The following is a 22466-nucleotide window of genomic DNA, read 5'->3' as shown; positions in this document are numbered from 1 at the left end:
TGACCTCACTAGTACCGGGTTTACACTGTTACATGGAGCCTGGGGTCATTGCTCTGACCCCTGTGTCTGGGGTGAGCTGGGACGTAGGAGGGTGAGCCCACAGCCAGAGCCCACTGGCACACATGCTAGACAGACGTCCACAAAGGCAGATCCTCCCTGAGGCTGCCACTTCCCCAGTGAGCACAGATGAGGGCCGAGTCGAGATTTGAGGAGAAGGGCGGTATAGCAGATGGGCAGAGTCCCGGCTCAGATGCTGGGACACAAGTGGTGTCACACTTTCACTTGAGAGGTGAAGGAGCTAGTTTGAGCAACATGAGGGCCCTTCCTTTAACATGACACACTTGCCCAGCTGGTTTGGCTTCTTAGTCTTCTAATAACGTGGGCGCTGTCTAGGTCTCAACTCCCTTTCCACACTTCTCGGGCTCCCAGGGATCTATGGCTCTTGGGTGTAAACCACTAGTTACAACTAAACATCTGGCTCTTTCCAAGGACTCATTCCTGAAACATGCGCTGGTGTCTGGCCCCTGTTGTCCAATCTGCCTGCTTCGGCTCCTCACCGCCGAGAAGCCCCCTGTTTGCACTGAGCTGGGAGCTGTAGGCGTGTGCCAGCACAGCTCAGCCTGCATTCTCTTCCTTTCCTTTCAGACCGGTTCTGGACCAAAGGCGAGCGCGGCGCTCCAGGTGGGTACATTTTGGTGCTGACCCACGCTGTCATCCCCATAACCTTCTCCCACAGGCCCATATTCAGGTCACACAGGAGTCAGGGGAGCCAGCAGTCAAACCCTGAACTGATTTTCAACAGTGTCCTTTCCTGAGACCCCGTGCTGAAGTGAGGGGTGCCAGTCCCCAGTTCTACTTCCATCTCTCTGGACTCCATTCGTGTATATAAAATGGATATAGCATTATGGACCCTCCACACTCGACTAAGCTTCTACTCTGCAATACAGGCAGCCCTCCATATCCGTGGTTCTGCACCCACACATTCAAGCAACCATGGATTGGAAATACTAAAAAATATTCCAAAAAGTGGATCCCAAAACAATATAGCATAACAACTATTTACATAGCAGTTACATTCTGTTAGGTATTGTAAGTAATCTAGAGATCATTTAAAGTATATGGGAGGATGTGTGGAAGTTATATGCAAATACTATGCCATTTTCTATGATGGACTTGAGCATTCTCAGGTTTTGGTATCCACAGAGGTCCTGGAACCAATCTCTCTGAGCACTGAGGACAAGTGCAGAAAGCTTCCTCACAGTGGTGCCCTGGCATGGGTGCAGGCTTTGCTGTTGGGAAACCCAGAATCTGCTGGCTTCTCTCCAAATGCGTCACCTCTGGCAAGGCGCATGCCTCTCAGAAAGTCACTCTTCTCTGTGGTGATGGGAGGATGTGCTATGATCTGAATATCTGTGTCCCCCCGCCAAAATTCATATGTTGAATTCCTAACGCCCAAGGTGGTGGTATTAGGAGGTAGGGCCTGTGGAAGGTGATTAGGTCATGAAGCTGGAGCCCTTAGGAACGGGACTAGTGCTCTTATAAAACAGACCCCGCAGAGCTCCCAAGCTCCTTCCACCGTGTGAGGACACAGCAGGAAGTCAGCTGTCTGCAACTTGGAGGAGGGCTGCCGCCAGAACCTGGCCACGCTGGCACCCTGATCTTGGACTTTCAGACTCCAGAATTGTGAGAAATGAATTTCTGTTGTTTATAAGCCACCCAGTCTGTAGTGTTTTGTTACAGCTGCCAGAATGGCCTGAGACAGGACAAGGAGCCCCGTCCTGCCTGCCGAGTCATTGTGAGACTCGAGTGGGCAAAGCAGAGCAGCTCTCGGAAAGGTCGAGAACTGCATAGGAGTGGCAGCAACAATAGTTCCGTTTATGCAGAGCCTGCCATGTGTTTTCCATGTGGTCTGCACGTGGCCACCTCAGGACAGCCTTGCAGCTCTGGTATATCCACCTCATTTTACTGATGAGGAAACCGAGGCTCACAAAGAAGAAGGACTTGCACAAGGTCACCCAGCTAAAGGGCCATGCTACCACTTGGACCCAGGTCTGCGTGACTCAGCCTCCCTCAGAAGACATCATCTAGAAAGTTGTCTCGCTTGCTAGGCCATGAGCTTCTTGCAGGAAGGAGCTCTGTCTTTATTTTCTTCCTTCCACGCAGTTTGGTCCTCAGTGCTCAGTGACGGTCTGTTAAATGAACAATGGTGTGAGTGAGTGGCATTGTCACCCCACCTTGTTGGTTGGCTCACTGGTGTCTCTGCCCCTCTTCCTCAGGTCTTCCAGGTGAGAAGGGGCCACAATGGAGCCACTGATACCACCGCTTGTCTACTGGCTTCATAGTCTTCTTTCTCCTCCTTGTCCAGGCTATGTTCTGAATTTCTTTCCCTTTCTTGGTCCCCCAGGACCCCAAGGCCCGCCAGGAATCAAGGGAGAAGCAGGTGAGTAGGGGCCGAGTGTATGCACTGACGTGCACAGCAGGCTTTCTCAGAGAGGCTGCAGAGGGCTGCAGACACAGACAGACACACTCCAGAGTCTAAACACCCAGTGGGGTCTGTGTATGAGAAAGGCTAGCCTGGTGGAAGGCGAGACCCTAGATGGGCTGGGCACCTCAGCTTCTTTGTCCATGAAATGAGGATAAGAGTGCTTCAGAGGATTGCTGGGGGATTAGTGATAACGATGAAAACCCCGTGATTGTTTCTGTCTTTTAGGCTGTAGCCTAAACCTGCACAGCCATCTTATAAATGGCCATGGCATGGCTAGGGCAGAGAATGTGGGGAGCTTGGCTTCACCCCACCCCCAGGGGAAGGGGGAGACACAAATGTCAGAGCTGGTGACTGTTACAGGCCAGTTCACTCTCCACTTAGACTCTCGAACCTCCATATTCCTGGAGGGACTGAGGCTGCTGAGATGTAAAGATGTAAAAACAGTAAGACGATACTAGAGAAAGAGCAGAATGAGAGGATTGATAAGGAAGTGGCAAGTAAACAAAACAAGTCTCTAAGCTTCCGGGCCACTGAGGCAGAAAGAAAACACCAACAGCTATGGAACAGAAACTTGTTAGCAGGGAAAATCTTTAGGGAGGAACTAATTTGGGGGAGGAATTTAAATCGAAGGGATCCCAAAGAATCTCTTGTTCTGTCTGCAGCAGAGGTTTTTCCAGGGGGAATTTCAGGGGAGAGGATGGGAAAACAATAGGAGGAGGGTTTATGGTGCAGTGACAGACCCACGGAGGCACTTCACACCCACGTGCTCACACACACGCATGTGTGCACACACATTTATGCAACATTCTCATACACGCATTGTCATGGTCATGCACACGCTCCTGTGTGCGTATACACTCACACTCTGTGTGTGTGTGTGTGTGTGTGTGTGTGTGTGTGTGTGTGAGAGAGAGAGAGAGAGAGAGATCTAGAACGTCAGCTGATTGAAGAGCCCAGACTGCAGAGTGACTGAGATCTTTCCTTCTTCTCAGGCCCCCAAGGACCCAAGGGCTCTCCAGGGAAGCAAGGAGCCACTGGTAACTCATGTTTCCTCTGCTTGGGCCCAGGCACTGAGCCATTTGCCCCAGAATGCTCTTCCCTCGACTCCTCCCCAGCCCCAGAGCGCTCACACCTCCTATAGTCCTCTTCTCTTGAGTCTTACTGGATCTTGTCAAGATACCTGAGATAAGCTAACACACCTCCGGACTTCATCTGGGGACCCCTTGCCCTTTTCCCCAGAATGGTCCCTGCCCATTGCCTAGAAGTCTGTCCCTGGGAAGATGGCGGGAGCCCACCTCATCAGCCATTCCCTTCCCAGGACCTCAAGGAGAGAAGGGCAGCAAAGGCGATGGGGGTGTCATTGGCCCACAAGGGGCAACTGGAGCTAAAGGAGACAAAGGAGACGTGGGCCTCCCAGGTAAGGGCTGTATTGGTGTGTTGGTGCTCGTTGGGGAGCTGGGTCCCCGCTCTGGGCAACCGTGTCTATTCAGCGCGCACTAAGCGCAGAGAAATACTCTGTCTACTGGCATCCCAGGGGCATAGATGTGGTCCCTTCCATCTAGGTAAGCAAGGGCAGGAATGCAAAAGCAAAGAGCAATGCAAGGGGGGCAACAATGTCATGCCAGGCACCATTGGTGGCAACTGAGGACACAGGCAGTGCTAAGAGCTTGGAGGAGAGGAAAGAGAGACATTGAATGAAGTAAGGGCCTGAGGTGGACCTGGGGAATGAGGGAAGCCTGGCTGGCAGTGAGGGCAAAGGGGTTGATTCCAGAAGGGGGACTTCACAACACCCCCTTGATGGCAGGTTCTATCTCTAGAGCAGTGTTTCTCAAGCTACAGGCCATGAATAAGAACTATGTGGGGTGTTTGTTCAAAATGCATGTCAGGCCCAACAGTTGGGCTCTGTGTTTTAGAGACATTGGATGATTCTGACCTTGGAGTTCCACAGAGGCACTCTCTGAGGAGCTCAGCCCGAGGGACTCTGGCCGTGGCTGAGCCCCTTCATGCTTTTTGTCACGTGGCCTCTTTTGGCCCCTCGGGGTGGCTCTTGGGTTCAGTAGGGGAAGTGAGGGCTGCAGAACTAGCAGGTTTGGTTGCCATCCCTGCTCTGTGCCTGTTCACCTCTGTGACTAAACATATGACTTAGCCTGCTAAGATTTGATATCTTCATTTCAGAAGAGAATGGTAATTCGATAAAATAGTAAATTATACACACCTTGTAGGACAGTTATAAGGGGTAGAGATCATATTTTCAAAATCTGCCACATGGTTGATGCTAAATAAATGACGATCATTATTGACAGTAGTAGTAGTGATCCTGTAAGGTAGGAAGGGAAGGACTTCAATTCCAATAACAGACAGATTGAATTCTAATATGGCTCACTAGCTGTGTGACCTTGGGTAAATGACTTAACCTCTCTGAACCTCAATTTATTCACCTATAAAAGGAGGATAATAGCAACCTTTAATTACAACAGGAATATAAGACCTAAAAGAAGCCAGCTGCTGTTACTTGCAAATTGAAATTATTTACGTTATAAGAAACTGGGTATGCTTGCCTTCACGCAGAGTCCTTAGCAGGGACCCATCAGCCATCCTCAAATACTAGAAAGGCACGTGTGGAAGAGAAAATAGACTTGCTCTAGTGGTGCCCAGCAGAAAATGAGGACCAATGGGCAAAAGTTTCAAGAGGACCAAAGGTGCCATGATAAGCGGGGAAGAACGAGTTAAGACTTGTGACTGCTCCATGGTGAAATGGGCGGATGAAAGTCTTAGGGGGCAGCCCGCTCCTGGGGAGGGGATGAGGAAGTGCAGAATTCTCCCAGGGGGACTGAAAGGGGACCCTTGCACCAGGCAGATGACCTCTGAGGATGGTCTGCAAAGTGGCACTCTGTAGTTCTCTCTGTATTGGGGAAGGGAGGCCCAAACTTTCTCAGGGTGGCCCTGCCAGCCCCAGAGAAGGGGATGACAGCCAGGCCTTTGCCCTCTAGCCTTTTCCTACGGAGTCTGAGCCATGCTGTTTCCCCTCCCACACTCACTCACTATCACATGGGAGGGCACTGAGCCCATACCCAGACGCAGGCCTGGGAATGCTGTGGTTGGGTAGCAAAAGGAAATGCAGCACTTTCAGTTCTTCAGAAATCAGGATTCCAGCCTACCCCTCCACTTCCCAAATTTCCTCTCCCAAGATCACAAGACCTCTCTTACCCACTGCTTGCCCAACCAACTGCTATGTGCCTCGGTGTCGCTGAGGTTTTCCGTTCTTTGTCCCAGCAGATGGGTAATGCCACAGTGGTGAAATTCCAGGGGACATTCTCCACCTTTAGCTGTGATTAGAAAGCTCTGAAATCAGATGCTGCTGTCATACCTCAGTTGGTGCCAGACTTTGGTCTTTTTGTTGATACTGCTCTGCTTGCAAGGTTGCCCCCTCTGATGGAGACACAGAAGTCATAGGAATACAGACTCAGGCCCAGGCCCAGCTCGAGAAACCTCATATGGCCACACAGTTGCCATAACATGGTGGGTCTGGCCAGCCCAGAGTGGTAGGGTACCAGCAAGTCCCTCCAAGAAAATAATTCCTAGTCCTTTCTAACAAGTGCCATTTGGCCCTTCTGCTGAAATGGACATTGAATGACCAAGAACTGCCTTCTGTGCTGTTCGCACCTAGAGTGTTGTAAGAGATCTCAGCTGTAACCAAGTTCTTTACGGTTGTTTTGTCTTCCATCAAGGAAAAATCGTCTTTCAAGTAAGTATCCAAACCATCTCTGAGAATCCAATGCACAAGCCTTTCCTCTAACATCACTCAAAGCTGAGACCCAGATAGGTTTGCATGACAGTTGCTTCTTTTCCTCCTCTTCAGACCATTTTGTCTCTTTTCCTCATTCACTAGAGAAAAGACTGGTGGCCTTCTTAGTCCTCTCCAGCGCTGATAGCATGAAATTAAGGGAATGAAGGCGTTTAACCAATTCCATTCCCCACAGTCTGGGGGAGTTGCTTGGGGTGGGTCTTTGTTGATGGTGGGACTTCAGCAGCTTCCTGAGTGGCAGGTAGCCAGCGGGCTGCTGATGAGCAGGCCCCACGTGTGACAAGGGTCAGGCAGCCTGCTCCCAAACCAAACTCACAGTTGGGGAAGGGGTTTTGTGAGTCCTACCCTGTGAAGAGCTGCCCTCAATTGATATGCACCACTGAGCAGTGGCAGAAAAGAGGAAGGAGCGAAGAAGGACTACAGAGTGGACAGGCCAGGATGAGCCTCGAATGCTGATGACAAGTGGAAAATGTGAAATCTCGGGCACCAGGAAAGCCTGTGGCTGAAGTGCTGGCAGGAAAATGAGCTGCTGCAATGTTTCTCTCTCCATTAAAGCCTCCAGGTTTCTATTCTCAGTGTTTGAGATCTGCCTTCTGGAATACTCAGATTTCAGTTGGGGAGGCTTGAAGAAAATAATTCCCCAGGGTGGCCGGTTAGCTCAGTTGGTTACAGCATGTGCCCTTAACAACAAGTTTGCTGGTTCGATTCCCACATGGGATGGTGGGCTGTGCCCCCTGCAACTAGACTGAAAACGGCGACCAGACTTGGCGCTGAGCTGAGCCCTCCACGACTAGATTGAAGGACAACAACTTGACTTGGAGTGATAGGTCCAGGAAAAACACACTGTTACCCAACAAAATAAAAAATAAAAATAATTCCTCAAAGGCAGACACTAAAATGATGTGGGCAGGGCAGTGCTGGTGGAGCCTGGGCTGTGACAGTCCCAAGGGCACCTGACAGTCTGCCCTCTGGGCCTTCCACTGCCCATCAGCCAGGTCAGGTCACCTCGTCCCCTTTTCATAAATTTATGCCTTGTCTCTGGGACAAGGTGTGTGCTCCCTGAAGGCAGTCATCATGTCTTTCACTCCTGGGCCCCAAGTAGGACCTCAAGGAGTCCGAGGGTGGAATTTGGGTGGGACAAGAAGTCTCAGAGTGACCTGCTGCCCAGGCTTGCCCTCTTCCCATGGCTGACTGTGACTCCTTGGTTTTTCAGGAATCATGGGCGTGAAAGGAGACATGGGGGTCATGGGACCTCCTGGAGCCAAGGGCAGTAAAGGTGACTCGGGGAAACCAGGCCCCCCAGGTAAGAGGCCGCATGGTCAAGTCCACTGGCCTGAGGTATTCCCCCCCTTTTTTTTTTCTGCCAGGCTGAGCTAGAGGACAAAAAAAAAAATCCTTAAAAGTTTTTCTTCATTTAGGTGTGGCTGGAATTCCTGGAATGAAAGGAGATCAAGGTAAGAACTGTGGGAATCTGGGCATCATTCCAGCTCCCACTGCCCCAGGCAAAGTCAAGTCCAGGACCTGATTCCGCTTTTATTTCATTGAAGTATTAACCCAGAGCATCTGGGGTTTTTTAAACCTGGCCCCACCTCAGAGGAACAAGCAGTATGCTTAATTGATATCCCTCTTTAGAGCTTCATTCCCCTCTGCCACTCAGGTTTGGAGCTGGACATTCACAACCCAGAGTTCCTAGTAAGTTCACAAGTCCCAGACTGCAACCGTGAATGGAAAATATCAGTAAATTGCTGAGACTGTAATTTTTCTCCCACTGTTAGGGCTACTCCTCTGCTTTTAAAGCACAGGGAACATATTAAGGGTTGAGAACAGAGGTGTGTTGAGAAGGTGGCAGCCAGGCCCTCTGCCAACCACCAGCCTTGCGGTCATGACTTAACTTTCAGGACAACCTGGAGCCGAGGGGCTTCGCGGCCTTCCTGGTCTGTCAGGATCCCCAGGTGCCAAGGGTGAGCCTGGCAGAGTTGGTGCCCCTGGTCTAACAGGTGAGGTCCTTGGTCCTGTGGTGGGCATGGGGAGTGATATATGAAGATCCATGTAGCCCGGCCCTATGCCCACCATGGCATCTCTTGCCCAGGACCACCAGGGACACCCGGGATTCCAGGAGCTGCAGGCATGAAAGGAAGCAAGGGAGACACAGGTAAGAGCGTATGGGCGGGCTTGCTGGGTGTCAGGGACAGAGAGGGAGGAGGACTGGCTCCCTGGGGGCCCACCAGAGGGAGGCAGAGGGTCTCCTGTGTTCTGGCCCCTGAAGGCTCTAGGACTGTTCTTCCTATGTTCAGGCCTCGAATGCCATGGCCAAACCTCCAACATCAAAGGGGAGAGCAGGGCACCTCTGCCCCACTGCCTCCTTGGTCTGCCTTCCAGCTGTGGACACAGTTTCCACTCTCTCCTGCTGACCTGCAGTGGGGCTTCACGGGACAGGGCTCTGGGTTCGAGAAAGGGGTGTTGAGAAACCCTTTCTTGCACATCCTCCCAGGGTGCTCAGGCTGGGAGGAGTGACCCACAGCCACTGAACCCGCAAAGACTAGTTGCTAACCCATTGTGCCAACTCAGCCTAGGTTATAAACCGTCATTCCAATTTGGTCTACTTTATAAACCACTATGCCAGTTTTATCTGGTCACTGTGTAAGTTTGGGCACCTGCAATGTTCTAGAAAGTCTGGGCCACTGTGTTTCATAAGACCTGGTGCCTGCCCTCGGACATCAGGTCGATGCAGGAGAGAAACAGGCAGACTTACCAGACTGTCAGGCACACTTCGATGTGGCATTTGCATGGAGAACTGCCACATGCCGTTTAGAAAGCCAGGTGCAGGCCAGGAGGTGCTGTGATAGTGCAGGGCTGTGAGAAAGGGCTGTGTATCTGCCTAGGATGTTTGTGAGCAGAGCAGAGGTCATGCTGGTGTTAGCCAACCTGGATGCTTTCACCCCAGAGCCGTGTCACGGACCCACACCAGAGGCAGGCCCTGTCAGTTTTCATTGATCAAGTGGTCGACTTATTGATTCCTTAAACAAATGTGATTTAATCCTCTTAAATGCTTCAAGTTAGCAGTGGCCTGGGTCTGGTGGGAGTGGTGAAAGGCAGACCAGTGCAGGGCTTCAGCTGAGTCTTGGAGGATGAATGGAGCTTGGCCACATGCAGGAGGGGAAGGAAAGTCTAGAAAGGAAACAGCTGGTGAAGTCACGGAGGAGTGAGGGAGCACTCTGTAGGTTTGTGTTGCTGTCACCTGGTTGGTGTCTAGGGTTGGGATGTGGGGGAGACAGGAGCTCTTTTTAGAGGTGTGGGTAGGGCCACCTCCTGGCAAGTTTCGGACTCTGGGCCTTTGACCTTTGGGGTTTTCCTGAAGATTGTCAGGAGCCATGGAGCAAGCAGCTCCTACACCCACTGTTTTTCCAATCTGTCCAGTCGTGGAGCTAATTTCTTTTTCACAGATTGTGTGTCACTGTAGGCATGGGCTCTGCTAGCTGATGCCATATACATGCCACCTGAAGGCCACCAGCAAGGTTTCGCCTTCCAGAAAGATTCCATCTGGGTGTGGTGGTCAGGTGGGCCTGACTTGTCAGCTGCCTGTTCTGATCTTATACCTCCCTCTTCCCTGGTCCCAGATCTTAGGGTATCTGACTTTGGAGGCTGAGGCTATCTTGTCCCTGCGTTTTCTGCTTGGTTTCATGGAGGTGATGACTTTCATCTTTCAGTTATAAGCAGAGAGTCTCCCTCCCACCCCGCCACCCACCCGCTCCCATTGCTAGACTAAGCAGGAATATTGGGGTAAAACATGATTATACCCAAAGGGGCACTGTGCCCACTCCCTAGGCTCCAGCCTGTGTCTCCCACCATCTGAGAGGAGGCAATCTTGCCCTGAACTCTGCATCCTGGGAGTGTTTGTATAATAAGTGCAGTTCCTGACAACGAGCATCTTCATGACAACCCAATGGGCTAAGCACTAACTCTTGCTAGTGCTATTTCAAAGTAAGAGATGCAGCCAGAGTTCGAATCCAGGCCTGGCCAACCCAAAGCCTGGGCCTGACACATTACACTCTGTCATGCCATCTTCCTCCCCAGGCAGCCTGAAAGTTCCCTGCTGCCGTCAGGGCACTCCGATGAGCACCACCTTTCCCTCCATCCCTGTCCAGGAAGGATCAGAACAGAAGCTGCAGCAGCTTCTGCCACTCTTAGAAGAAAGCACGAGGCTCTCAGGCCCTGTTAGGGCTCATCCTTATTTACCCAAGACCCCACGCCCATTCAGTATACAGCCTGGGGTTCATTTTCACTCCATCATTGAGACCTTGTCTATTTGTTGGGCACCTTTATGGGGATCTCCATCAATCAGGCCAAGTGGTAAATACCAACCAGGCAAATTCTAAGGGCAATTCCTTAGTTACTGCTGCCCAAGTAAACATGGGGAATCACATTTTCAGTTTGGGTCATGTGATAATTACAACTTATTTTCATGGATTCCCTACACAAACCCAAATGCTTGTCTTGATCAAGTAGCTGATGGTCCACATTGACCTCTCAGAAGGGATTTCCCATAGAACCATAATCTGGCTCATCGTAGTCAGGTCTATAAATCATCCTGAAGCCATCGGTTAATAAACTTTGGGAGAGGTTACATCTCTGAAGTGGGAGAAGGAAGGGTCAGTAGTGAGTGGCTGCCAGATTGCATCATGGGAGATAATGCAGATTTTTCAATGTCAGGACCCTGGTATTCCCCAAACTAGAGGTCCTATGGTATTTGTCCAGTTTTGATAGTATCAAGCCAGTTTTTCAAATTGATATATTTCCCATTTTGTAAATAAAATCATTAATCTTTCAAGAGACTATCTAGACACATTGAATGAAACTAGAGAAATGCCAGTGCCTTGGCTTGACCTGGGTGGCAGAGAGATCTCATTATTGTACATTAATTATGAAAACAAAGAGTTCTGTTTGTTATTAACAATCCCTCCAGCCAGACACTGTGCGTGGGACTTTACTCCCAGGACCTTAGTGCTACATGGGTCAATGCACAACCACTCCGGGCCTTGCTTTCCTCCTCTGTGGGCTGTGAGAAGTAGTCTCATATCAGTTGGTTTTGCAAAGAAAAAAATGTTTTTTGCAAAACAATTAAAAATGAAACTAATTTTAGCTTTAAATTCCTTAGCTATTTTGAAAAGTAAAGTTTGTTTGGAAATGAGGAAGGGCTCACTTCACCTTGTAATTATGGCATTTCTTTTTCTACTATTTCTACCTCATGAAATGTTAGAAGCAGCCAAAATGTTTATGCTCCAAAACACCAATCTGATCAGAAATTCCGTATTTTAACAGCCTGACATCTAAAATCTGAGTTTTCTATGTCCTTTTATTTATCTCTTGAGGCAAAGTCAAAGTGCAAATAACTACAAATCTATTTTCTCACCTGTATTTTATAACATTTTCCTTTAAAGATAAACAACAAAGAATAATCCATACCAGCAATTAAGCCTTATGCAGTGAATTTAATTTCTCAGTTAATTCCATTCCCCACATCTAAGTACTGAGTTAGTCCAAGAACTTATTAAATTCTACCAAATCATGTTATGAAATTGTCACTTATAAAGCTTTTCCTTGTTTTCCTCTAAGTCTGTTAGAGATATCTGCAGAAGTCTACATACGTCTCAATTTTGGGCCCCCCACCCACCCTCTTACTTCTCGCCACACAGCTCACTTTGTTAGTTATTAAATTAATCCTAAATTTGTCAGGAAGCACTTAGCCTGTACCATCAGGATGGTGTTTAAGGAAGTTTCCTAATATACTGGAAATTTCTATATTAATTCAGTCACGAGACCTGTGCCTCAACATGGACTTACCACTGACTAGCTAGGTGACAGTGGGTTGGTATTTGACCTCTGTGGACCTCAGTTTCCTCCTCTGTGGGGTGAGAGGAGTAGTCTAGAATAAATCTGGGTCCCTGACAACTTGGTAGCACTCTGTGTCTGAAACAGGCAATTTTCCCTTGGAGCAGGAACATTCTAAGATTTTAGTCAGAACACCAGCTGAACATGAAACAATAGGAGAGCGTGTGCTTTCTGACTAAACTTTTTTTTTTTTTTTAAAGAAATAACTTCTCTAAATAAACACTTCGCAAATAAATATTCTGGGTCTCTTAGCTGGGTAAGTTTGTGATACCCAGGGAAGCCCAGTGTGTTTGTGATTAAGAGGAAAACCCCACATTCGTTCGCTTTCTAGTGTAGTTTTACAATATGCGTATCTAGATTGTATGTTTCAGCCATTCTCTCTCTCCCTGATCCAATCACAATACTGCCTAGGTCTGTAGTGTAATTAGCAGTCCTTGAATAATCAGTGCACGGCCATTCAGGAAAACACCCTCTAGAGTCCAGTGAGATTTGGAGAGAAATCACACAAAACTCAATTCCAATTTCCTCTGCGCGAAGAGAGGAGTTTTGAAGACAAAACCGCTATCCATCATACACATATCAGAGGACATTTCATCAAGGGCCAGAAGGTTCTGGGAGCACTTGGGCATGGGAGGGACTGAGAGTTCCTCCGAGACAGGAAGGCCGGCTGTGAGCTGGTCCCTGAAGGTTGAATGAGATGTGTTTGAGGCGGTGCTATACGAAATGTGGTCCCTGGGCCAGGAGCACCAGCGTCACGTGGAAACTTGTTAGAACTAGTCTCAGGTCCCCATCCCAGATCCACTGAATCTGCTAATCTGGGTGGAGCCTAGCATGTTGTTTTATAACAAACTCTGTGCAGGTGATTCTGAGGCAAACTCCAGTTTGAGTACTTGTTTAGGAAAAAGCAATGGCCCAAGGCTGGCTGGGAGTGTCTTTGGAACCAGGTGGACATCCACAGTGAAACTCCAGGAAGCAAGCAGTGAGCTGGCAGCTACAGGGACCAGTGGGAGGCCAAACATGGGTTCTAACTCCAGCTTCACCACTGCCTGTGTGACTTTGGATAAATCCCCTCACAAGTCTCAGTGTGGTCTTCCTCCTCTGTAAAAAGGGAAATGGCCCTGCCTAGCAAGGCAGCTGAGAGATGGAAGGAGCAGTGTCGATAAAACCCCTGGCAGGGTGCAGGCAGTAGCAGCCACTAAGCCCCCAGGAAGTGAGGGGTTGGGAGGGAGGGTGTGAGAAATGAATTGGGAAGGGTCAGGCTGCAGAGACCATGAACCTAGTGAAATAGGGTTTTCCATATGGTTCCTGTCTGTCCAGGGTGTTTGTTGTTCAGTGCTTTGGAGACAGCTGGAGAGGGGTACTTCTTTGGGAGATGAAGGGGACAATAAAGGGAGGTCATGGTGCCTGGGGTCTTTGTACTTTGCTTCTAGGGGCAGGCTCTTAAGGTAGCGATTTCTGCAAATATGTACCCTCTAGGATGCAGACAGAGAGAGCCAAGAGTCTAGATATGGACCGTTTTTCTAACAACCAAAGACGTGTGTCTGAATGTGACTTAGCCTTAATGTGACTTAGTGTCCCTAGTGGGGACACATGCAATTCAGACGCAGGTAAGCAGAGAGAAAACAGCTGCTACCTCTGCTGGGTGACCTCCAGCCAATAGCAAACAGTCAGGGAAACTTGCTGGGCAGAAAGTCTGGAGTTCGTAAGAAGGTTTCAGCCCCCATGTGTGAGGTGCTCCCCACCTGGAGGGGAGACAGACGCATGCAAACAGGCTCCACAGGGCACCACTTATTGAGCGCTTGCCAGATATGAGGCTCAGCAACTGACACAGAGGAACGACTTCATTCAACTCTCACAGCTGTCTCCTGGGGCCACCAGGAGACTCAGAGGAGGAAAGGGAGGCTCAGGAATGGGGACATCTTGCTCAAGGTCACAAAGGTGGACACAAACCCAGGGTGTCTGACTCTGGCCACTTTGCTGTCTTGGGAGGAAGTGTGCTATCCATGGGCAAGGCCAGAGAAGGCTTCACAGTACATCTAAGATGACATCTGACATCCTAGCAGGTTTTACAGTCTTGATTGGAATTCTCCAAGGGACCAAAATGGTGAGGCATTCTAGACAGAGGGACCAGAGCACAAATAAGTGGCCTGGTGAGCTGGGGCCTGCTTGCCATGGTTTGGCCTCTAAGGCACCTCCAGCTCCTAGAAGTAGCTCTCTGAGCCTTAGTCCTGTCCCCATCCCTAAAATGAGGGGCTAAAGCAGTTGCCCTCTCAGATCCTTCCAGTGCTTCCTGCTTCCCTTGGTGCCAAGGTGTGTCGTAGCAGCTCGCAGCTCCTTGGCCCTCTGACCCTACCACAATACCCGGCCTCAGCAAGATGTCTGAAAGGCTTGCAGGAACCAGGACTTCCCTGGCTCATTATTCCAAGACGGTGTCCTGAAGCGACTTGCCAGGCCTATCACCTGTCCTCCATTGACCAGCACACAGTAGGTGCTGAGGAAAGTCAGGAACTGGGAGACAGGAACTTCCTCAGGCAGGAGCTTTCCCCAGGCAATTGGCAATGAGGGTAACTGGTTTCTGGTGAGCATCAAAGGGGTGGGCCTTTGGTTAAGGCTGGACCTGCACCATGGAGGGGATGGACACCAGTCAAAGGTATGGTGATGTCCACAGTCCCTCATAAATGGGTGTCTACATTTCTATTGTTACAGTCATAGGAATTTACATTACTTCACATTAATAATGAGCTTTTGTTTCCCCAAGTCTGTGTATTGGAGCGTCCCGTTTCTTTGAATTGGAATCAATTTTGGCACTTAAAATTGAGAGACCATGACATTGCTAAACCAATAAATTATTATCCCACAGTGACCCAGCCTGCTGCTGGAAACAGTAGACCTTCCATGGAAGTTAGTGAATGAAAGGATGAATGGGTGGAAGGAAGGAAGGAAGGAAGGAAGGAAGGAAGGAAGGAAGGAAGGAAGGAAGAAAGGAAGGAAGAAAGGAAGGAAAGAAAGAAGGAAAGAAGGAAGGATCTTTCACATTAGAACTACAAATAGTATCCACCAATAATTGCAGTGATTATTTTTCCATTTTCTGGATGTGAGACCCTTTAGCCACATGAATCTTTAACCACATGAATCTAGGGGTCACAATGAAATAAATCAACAAAGATATTGAACATCTACTATGGGTGAGGGCTTCCAAAGCTTCTGGGAGCCACTGAGACTCCTCCATAGTCTTTTGGAAATAAAGATAATTTTATTTTCAGATATCTCTCAATTGTTTTCTAATAACATGTAACAGGAAGGAATGGAATTGGATTTAGACACCAAACCAAGCTATCATTGGCAAGGAAGACCAGCCAGTAAGTCTGGGGTCTGTCTAACTCAGACTTTCATCTGCCATATTTCGATTTCATTCCAATACACGGGTCACCATTTATCGACCATCTGTCTCCTTTTATGCTGTGCTGAAAAGGCTTTAAACAATCGTGAAGAACCAATGTATCTTTCCATCTGCATTAATCAGACAAAAGGTAGAGGTTGTCTAAGATTAAAAGTGTCTAATATCCAAGTTTTATTATCTTCTCCTCTTTTTTTGTATTTTGATCTTAGGACTTCAAGGACAGAAAGGAACAAAAGGAGAATCAGGATTTCCAGGTAAAGGGCTGGCTTCATTTTAATTCCCCAAAATGATGACTGCAAAGGCTCATGCTCAGAGGGCGGGTCTTGTTGACTTTGAATACACTGCTGTGACCTTCCCCCAAAGTGGCCCGGGATCAAGACCATTTGAGGCTAAGACTCCAAGACTCTGTCAATCAAACCTCTGATTCTTCCCCTGGAAAACCTGGGAATGACAGGAACTCACTGATCTGCGGGGTATAAGGAGAGGGGCAGGGGCTGATGGTGGTAGAAAGGTAGAAAATGTCAGGGTGGTCAGGTGGTGTTTTCAGGCTGTGCAGCCACCATGGAGCTGTACAGCCGCCCCCTCCAATCCCAGGTTGGTTGCAAGGTCTGCTTTCCCATATCTGCTCTGGTCTCGCTCCATCTCCCCTTTGTTGCCTCAAGCCCCTTCCCTCCTCCTCGTTCTTCTCACTAGATACTGTCAGCATCCTGGTTCACTAGGTCCTTGCTTGTAGTTGGTTACTGAGTTTGGCACTTTCCACACAGCATTTCTAGTCTTCTCAATAGACCGACGCTAAGGAGTGCTAAAACAACCCTTCTTAGACAAATTGCTTGAGCAGTCTTTCTTCCTCATGAACTACTTATTCTATTCCTATTTTAACCTACTGAAGGAGAAATTGAGGCCTAGAAACATTCTAGCAAATTCTCCCACAATGGCTAGAACTTCTGCACAATTATATAGTCGGATGAGAACCAACAACTCTTGGAATCCTCTCAACAATTTTCACCTGTATGTTCTCAACCAGCATTTACATGGGAGTTGGGAGATCAGAGCAGCACCCTCCCCCCAGTTGGACCAAAGACATCAGTAACATTCAAAGAAGCCATCCACGGGTAACACCTGCTAGTTAAGGACAACTCATTCATTAAACACCCAGGCCCTTGGTTATCCTTGAAAAGCAGAGCAGAGCATCTGACAAAGTGGTTTCTCTCTTCTCCAGGCCTTGCAGGCATGAAGGGAGATAGGGGAAGCCCAGGTCCGGCAGGCCCCAAGGGTACACCTGGACTAGGTGGCCAAAAGGGAAACCCAGGAGAGAAAGGTAAGGTCTCTGTTTCTCCTTTGTGGGTTTGAAGGAGAGGCCCTGTTGTAAGGCATTTGGGAGTTTTCAGAACAAGAGGGGTCAAGGTCTGTTGGTTCAGTGGATAAGTTCTGAGCTGGGATTGGTCTTGGCACTGAGCCTACAGAAGTGAATAAGGCCCAGCTGGACATTCAGAGAGGCAGACGTGTGAACATGTGCTCCAACATGTGCCAGCCATGCCCCTGGCCACCCTGGACAGTTTCCATGGCTGATTGGATCTTTTCACAAAAGCGATCCTTCCCACTCCACGTCGCTTACCCATTCAACGTCCCTCACTAATCTAGTTTAAATCCACCCTGCTGTGGCTCAGGCCGTTTATTCATGCTTACCTGATGGTGCCCATCCATAATGCTAGGGCACGGGCAAAGCTGGGCAGAGAAACTGCCCTGCTCCCCATGCCTCCGCCTTTCTCCCCGACGCTGGCAAAGGAGCTTGAGGGGGTCCTGGCTTGGTTTCCTTCAAATCATGTGGTTTTCCTCTTCATAACAGGATCTGCTGGGTCGCAAGGAATAAAGGGAGAAAAAGGTCAAAAAGGTAATTGACGCTCCTGTTCTCTTTAATTTGTGCTTTAGAATCAATTCCATTCTTGAAAATTGTATGTATGGTAAGGGGAGAGGCCTCGCTTCTCAGAGAAATCCCTCATTTTTAGGAAAAGTTAATGGGTTCTCTCTTTGAACAAGCCTGCTCATAGCATAGAGTGGCACAATTTTCCTCCCTCTCTCCCTTCATCCTTTCTTCTCTTCCTGTCTTCTTCCCTCCCTCCCTTCTTCCTTTATTCTCTCTCTCCCTTTGCTTCTCCTCTTCTTCCTTCCTTCTCTCCCTTTCTTCTTTTCTTTCTTCTTTTATTCCTCAACTTTTCTTTTTTTTTTCTCTCCATAACACAAGACAAGATGTGGTCATCTGGATTTCCAAAACTATCCATAGAGGCACCTGCTCCCCTGTTTCCCCGAAAATAAGACCTAGCCAGACAATCAGCTCTAATGTGTATTTTGGAGCAAAAATTAATATAAGACCCGGTCTTATTATATTATATTATATTATATTATATTATATTATATTATATTATATTATATTATATTACCCAGTCTTATATTTTAGTAAAATAAGATCGGGTCTTATATTAATTTTTGCTCCAAAAGACGCATTAGAGCTGATCGTCCGGCAAGGTCTTATCTTTGGGGAAACAAGGTACGATATCATGCCTGCAAGTCCAGGTAAACAGAGGCTGCTTTCCAGGTCGTGTTGATGCCATAATGTGGGATCTTTCTGGCTCTAGTGACAGCCAAGCAGAGGGTTTTTTTTTCCCGTAACCATAGATCTTCCAAAAATGAAAAGGGACAGCCTGCATTCACACAAAGCCCTAGGCTGCCTTCCTCACCTCTCCCACTTGTGTTTTTTCACCCAGGCGAATCCCAAACACCTGTCAGGATTGTTGGCTCTCTGAATCGAGGCAGGGCTGAAATTTACTATAACGGTAACTGGGGAACAATTTGCGATGATGATTGGGACAATTCAGATGCCACTGTCTTCTGCCGCATGATGGGCTTCTCCGTGGGAAAGGCCCTTTTCAATGTGGGGGCTGGTAAGTGAGTCCTCGACCAGCAGCCTCTTTCCTTGAGGGGCTGATGTAGGCTTTCTCTCCCTGGGGGAGTGTTGACTCAGTGTGGTTTGAGTTTAAAGAAAAAGATTGGCTCAAGCAAGTGAAAAGTTCTGCAGCTCAGGGCCCCAGGCTTACATCCTTCCAGCTTGGCAGCCCCAGGAGAAAGACGACCTTTCTTCCCCACAAGTGACAGCAAAGGCTTGGTTGAGGCTTTGGCTGGCCTGGCTTGGGTTAATGTCTGGCGATCCCTGGAGCCAAAATGCCTCCTGGCCCAGGGTATTTGGGAGGCATGGCTCTCTGATGACACCTGAGGTGCTGGTGCTGGAAGAACGGACAAAAGACATAGGTTAGGCAAACACCGGTGTGCATTCCAGCTATTTGGAAACTGGACGCCATGCTGTGATCATCTTTAAGAAGAAGGTGCGAAGGGAAAAGAAAGCAATCATGGCAGGGACTTCCTAAAATCAGTTTGGGAATGATGTCCTGGGGTGCTGGAGACTCAACCTGTGTCTTTCAGCAAAAGGTTCAATCTTCCAGCAAAGGAGTTAAGTCCCAAGGCTGAGACCATTCCTTTGGCCATAAGAGCTGACCTGGCATGGACTCTAGCCCCTTTCTCCTGCTTCGCCCCTAAATGTTCTCTGCCCTTTCTCCAGCCCAAAGTGCACACCTAGTTTTTAATCTGAGTCCAGGATTGTAAAACTCTTTCAAAATGCGCATATTCCTCTATAGATTAAGCCTATGTAGATTGTCACACTATAGTATAAATTATTGTAATCAAATAATCCAACTATTTTCCTCTGAGTTCTTGATCTGAAATCAATTGTATCAGAAAAAAGTGGGGTTGAGGAATGTGTGAATGCTTTAGAGCCGGAGAATGACCTGGTTAAAAGGGCATTTGAGGAGATGAGTACAGCTGTAGTGAATTAGCCGGGAGGCGATCCCCTGCGAGACCCCATTCAAAGCCTGCATGGATTAAGAATTAAACACTTGGATGAGACTTTTGTCAAAGGATAGAAAGCAGACAAAAAGGAATGAAAGCAGAATGAAGCACCTTGGACTTGAGTGGATGTGAGAGAAACTGGCAGTCTACCCACTTGGGAACTCCCAAGCACAAAGGGGTCACTGTGCTTTGACCCTAATTTCACTCCCCGCTTCCTCCTTGTTTCTCTAAATCTAGGCACCGGGAACATCTGGCTAGATAATGTTGCCTGTCAAGGGACAGAGATGAACCTATGGAACTGCAACAAGAGCAACTGGGGCTCCCACAATTGCAACCACAATGAGGACGCTGGTGTGGAATGCAGATGACCCTCCCTAGGCTTCTCAGGGCTCTGCTCCCAAGGGGTCTGCAGTCATAGGCACTCATCCCACCTGGGGGTAGGCCAGTGCTCTCTGAGGGGTTTTCTGGGAGTGGTCGAGCAGCTTCTGGGGTGGGGTCATTAATAAAGCTTAAAGTGCTACCTGGCAACATCATTGGCTGTGGCTGAGATCACTAGCTCATACCTGCCGTACCCCCCACACAGCGTTTCATTGAGTTCTACATGCCCCTGTACACAGGGACAGTGGGGTCTCCACTTATAGCCAGGAGGAGGGGGCAGGTACAGGGGGATCTACCTGCGATGCGGAAAGTGCAGGTGACCTGGAGTCAAAATCAGCCGTGACCATCCCTTCAAGCATCGAGATGTAGCGTCTCTCACAGCGAGCTCTCCCTCCAGCACTGGAGCTGCTGGCCAGCAAATGAAGAGGTTGGTTGGCATGTCTTTGGCACCATGTTGTATGATAAATAAATATTGTACCTTTCAGCATCAAAATTAGTTTTCATTAAGATGTGAGATCCATAAATGCAGGGACTTTTGTCTGTTTTATCCATCCCTGTCATGGCACAGTAAATATTTACTGAATGAACAAATAAACCAAGAAAGGAGAGCAGTTCATCCTGTCTGAGGAATTTGGCTTTTCACTCTCTTTACGTTCTTCCTCAGGGATATATACTCTGTCCGAGTGCAATCACATTCTCTCTCTCTCTCTCTCAGTGTTTTAAATGGTTCAGGTAAATGTTGAATTGGGAGAGTGACGTGTGTGTGTGGTATGACTGACAATCATCACTCACCCTTGACCCATATGGAGCTTGGTCAAGGCATTAGGAAAACAGCTGAGGGTCCCTAGTAAGTGGTAAAGCCAGTCTGAGAACCTGCGGGAAGACTGGGAGATGGAGTGGCCAGAGCTCTGCTGCTGAGTGTGGGCACAGCCTGAGAGAGCAGCCCCCACTGGGACACCTCGGGGCTTCCCTGGGAGCTCAACCAGCCACGCAGAGTCCACCATACTTTCAGAGGCCACTGCAGCACAATTCTAGAGCTGGTGTCAGAGCTGCAGGGGACAGACGGGGGAGCCTTGGCACGGAGGAGAGCTTGAAAGCTGGTTGTTTTAATTTGGCAGAAACCTCTTTAATGATGCACCTTTTTCTGTCATGTTGAGATGCGGGAGTGGTAGGTCAGGGAGGAAAGAAGACATTTTAACACATATCACAGGTTCTGGGATATAGTGTTTTACAAACGTGTAACTAAAGTGTCTTACCAGTGCCTCTTATCTCTCAAATCTTGTTGCCTGTTCCTTATCTCCCTAGAAACTTTTTTTTCCCCCAAAGGAAGGAAAGGGCAGGTACTGCCTGAAATAAAGATGTCATCTCTCCCATCTGAATCTCCATCCTGACTTCCTGAACCTCTTTAGAAACATGAGCACCATGAAAATAGATTTGAAAGCAGAAACAACTTTCTAATTTTTTCCATTTATCTTATCAAAAGCCAAGCCTGACTGACTCGATCATAGCATTTTAAGTAAAGGAGTTCTGACCTGAGCAAACAGGAAGGGCATGAGGTGAAAGCCCCCCTAACCCTTTGCCCCATCGATAGTGGGAAAAGGAAATAAGGAGACAGAAATAGAGGAAAGGGTCATCCAGGTAGTCTCAGGCCCAGCTCCCCCATCCTTTTCTATCCCAGGATCTGCCTCCTCCAAGAATGATGGACTGTGGGACCCCTTCTGCCATCGTTAGGGCTCTGTCGGCACTCGTGCATTCTCTCTCTCTCTCTCTCTCTCTCTCTCTCTCTCTCTCTCTCTCTCTCTCTCTGTCTCTCTGTCTCTGTCTCTCTGTCTCTCTGTCTCTCTGTCTCTCTGTCTCTCTCTCTGTCTCTCTCTCTGTCTCTCTCTCTCTCTCTCTCTCACACACACACACACACACACACACACACACACACACACACACACACCTTTCCACAGGAAAAAACAAGTTTATAGGCACAGACGAGCCCAAATCCTTGCAGAGAATGGACCATCTGTGCCACCAAAACAATGAAGACGCCGCTGTGACTTAGCCACACCCAACAAAACCACTTCCATGGCTGTGGTTTTCATCTCTGACCTATTGATGAGGTGCCGACCTGTCTCCTGAGCGCCACTCACCTATCTCTACCTACTAGCTCCACATGGGTACCTCAAATGTCAGGCAGCTAAAGCCTGACTCTTCATCTGACCCTTTTGCGCTCCTCGTGTCAGCCAGTGGCTCCCTCCATCCAGTGCCCCAGACAAACACTGAGTGGCAAACGCCGTGCTTCCCCTCCCTTACCCCTCAGCCACCAGGCACCAAGTCCCGGTAATTCTACCTCCCAAATAACTTTCCAATCCATCTGTTGTCCCCATCTTTGCCACCACACTGGTCCAGGCCACAGCACCTTGGAACATCTCCTAATTCCATGTTTCCCCGAAAATAAGACCTAGCGAGACCATCAGCTCTAATGCGTCTTTTGGAGCAAAAATTAATATAAGACCCGGTCTTATAATGTAATGTAATGTCATGTAATGTAATATAATGTAGTGTAATGTAAATAATATAATATAATATAATATAATATAATATAATATAATATAATATAATAT

At 48.4% G+C, this 22466-nt stretch overlaps 1 protein-coding gene across 1 annotated transcript in view; it reads left to right on the top strand.

Moving 5' to 3' along the window:
- The window catches only part of MARCO (macrophage receptor with collagenous structure), a gene marked incomplete at its 5' end in the record, with an annotated part of 33968 nt that extends 13500 nt beyond the window's left edge, over positions 1–20468 (top strand). Inside the window, 13 exons of the mRNA XM_081052226.1 lie at positions 646–681; positions 2405–2440; positions 3478–3522; positions 3804–3902; positions 7504–7593; positions 7709–7744; positions 8189–8287; positions 8380–8442; positions 15789–15833; positions 16799–16897; positions 17426–17470; positions 18342–18518; positions 19714–20468. Of these exons, the coding sequence (XP_080908352.1) occupies positions 646–681; positions 2405–2440; positions 3478–3522; positions 3804–3902; positions 7504–7593; positions 7709–7744; positions 8189–8287; positions 8380–8442; positions 15789–15833; positions 16799–16897; positions 17426–17470; positions 18342–18518; positions 19714–19844 (1001 nt within the window). The 3' untranslated portion in view covers positions 19845–20468. The remainder of the gene's footprint in view (positions 1–645; positions 682–2404; positions 2441–3477; positions 3523–3803; positions 3903–7503; positions 7594–7708; positions 7745–8188; positions 8288–8379; positions 8443–15788; positions 15834–16798; positions 16898–17425; positions 17471–18341; positions 18519–19713) is intronic.
- Positions 20469–22466: the final 1998 nt, after the last annotated feature.

This window comes from Rhinolophus hipposideros (genome assembly GCF_964194185.1).
Source record: "Rhinolophus hipposideros genome assembly, chromosome: 6".
Lineage (NCBI taxonomy): Eukaryota > Metazoa > Chordata > Mammalia > Chiroptera > Rhinolophidae > Rhinolophus > Rhinolophus hipposideros.
This window is presented reverse-complemented; position numbering and strand designations above follow the sequence as displayed.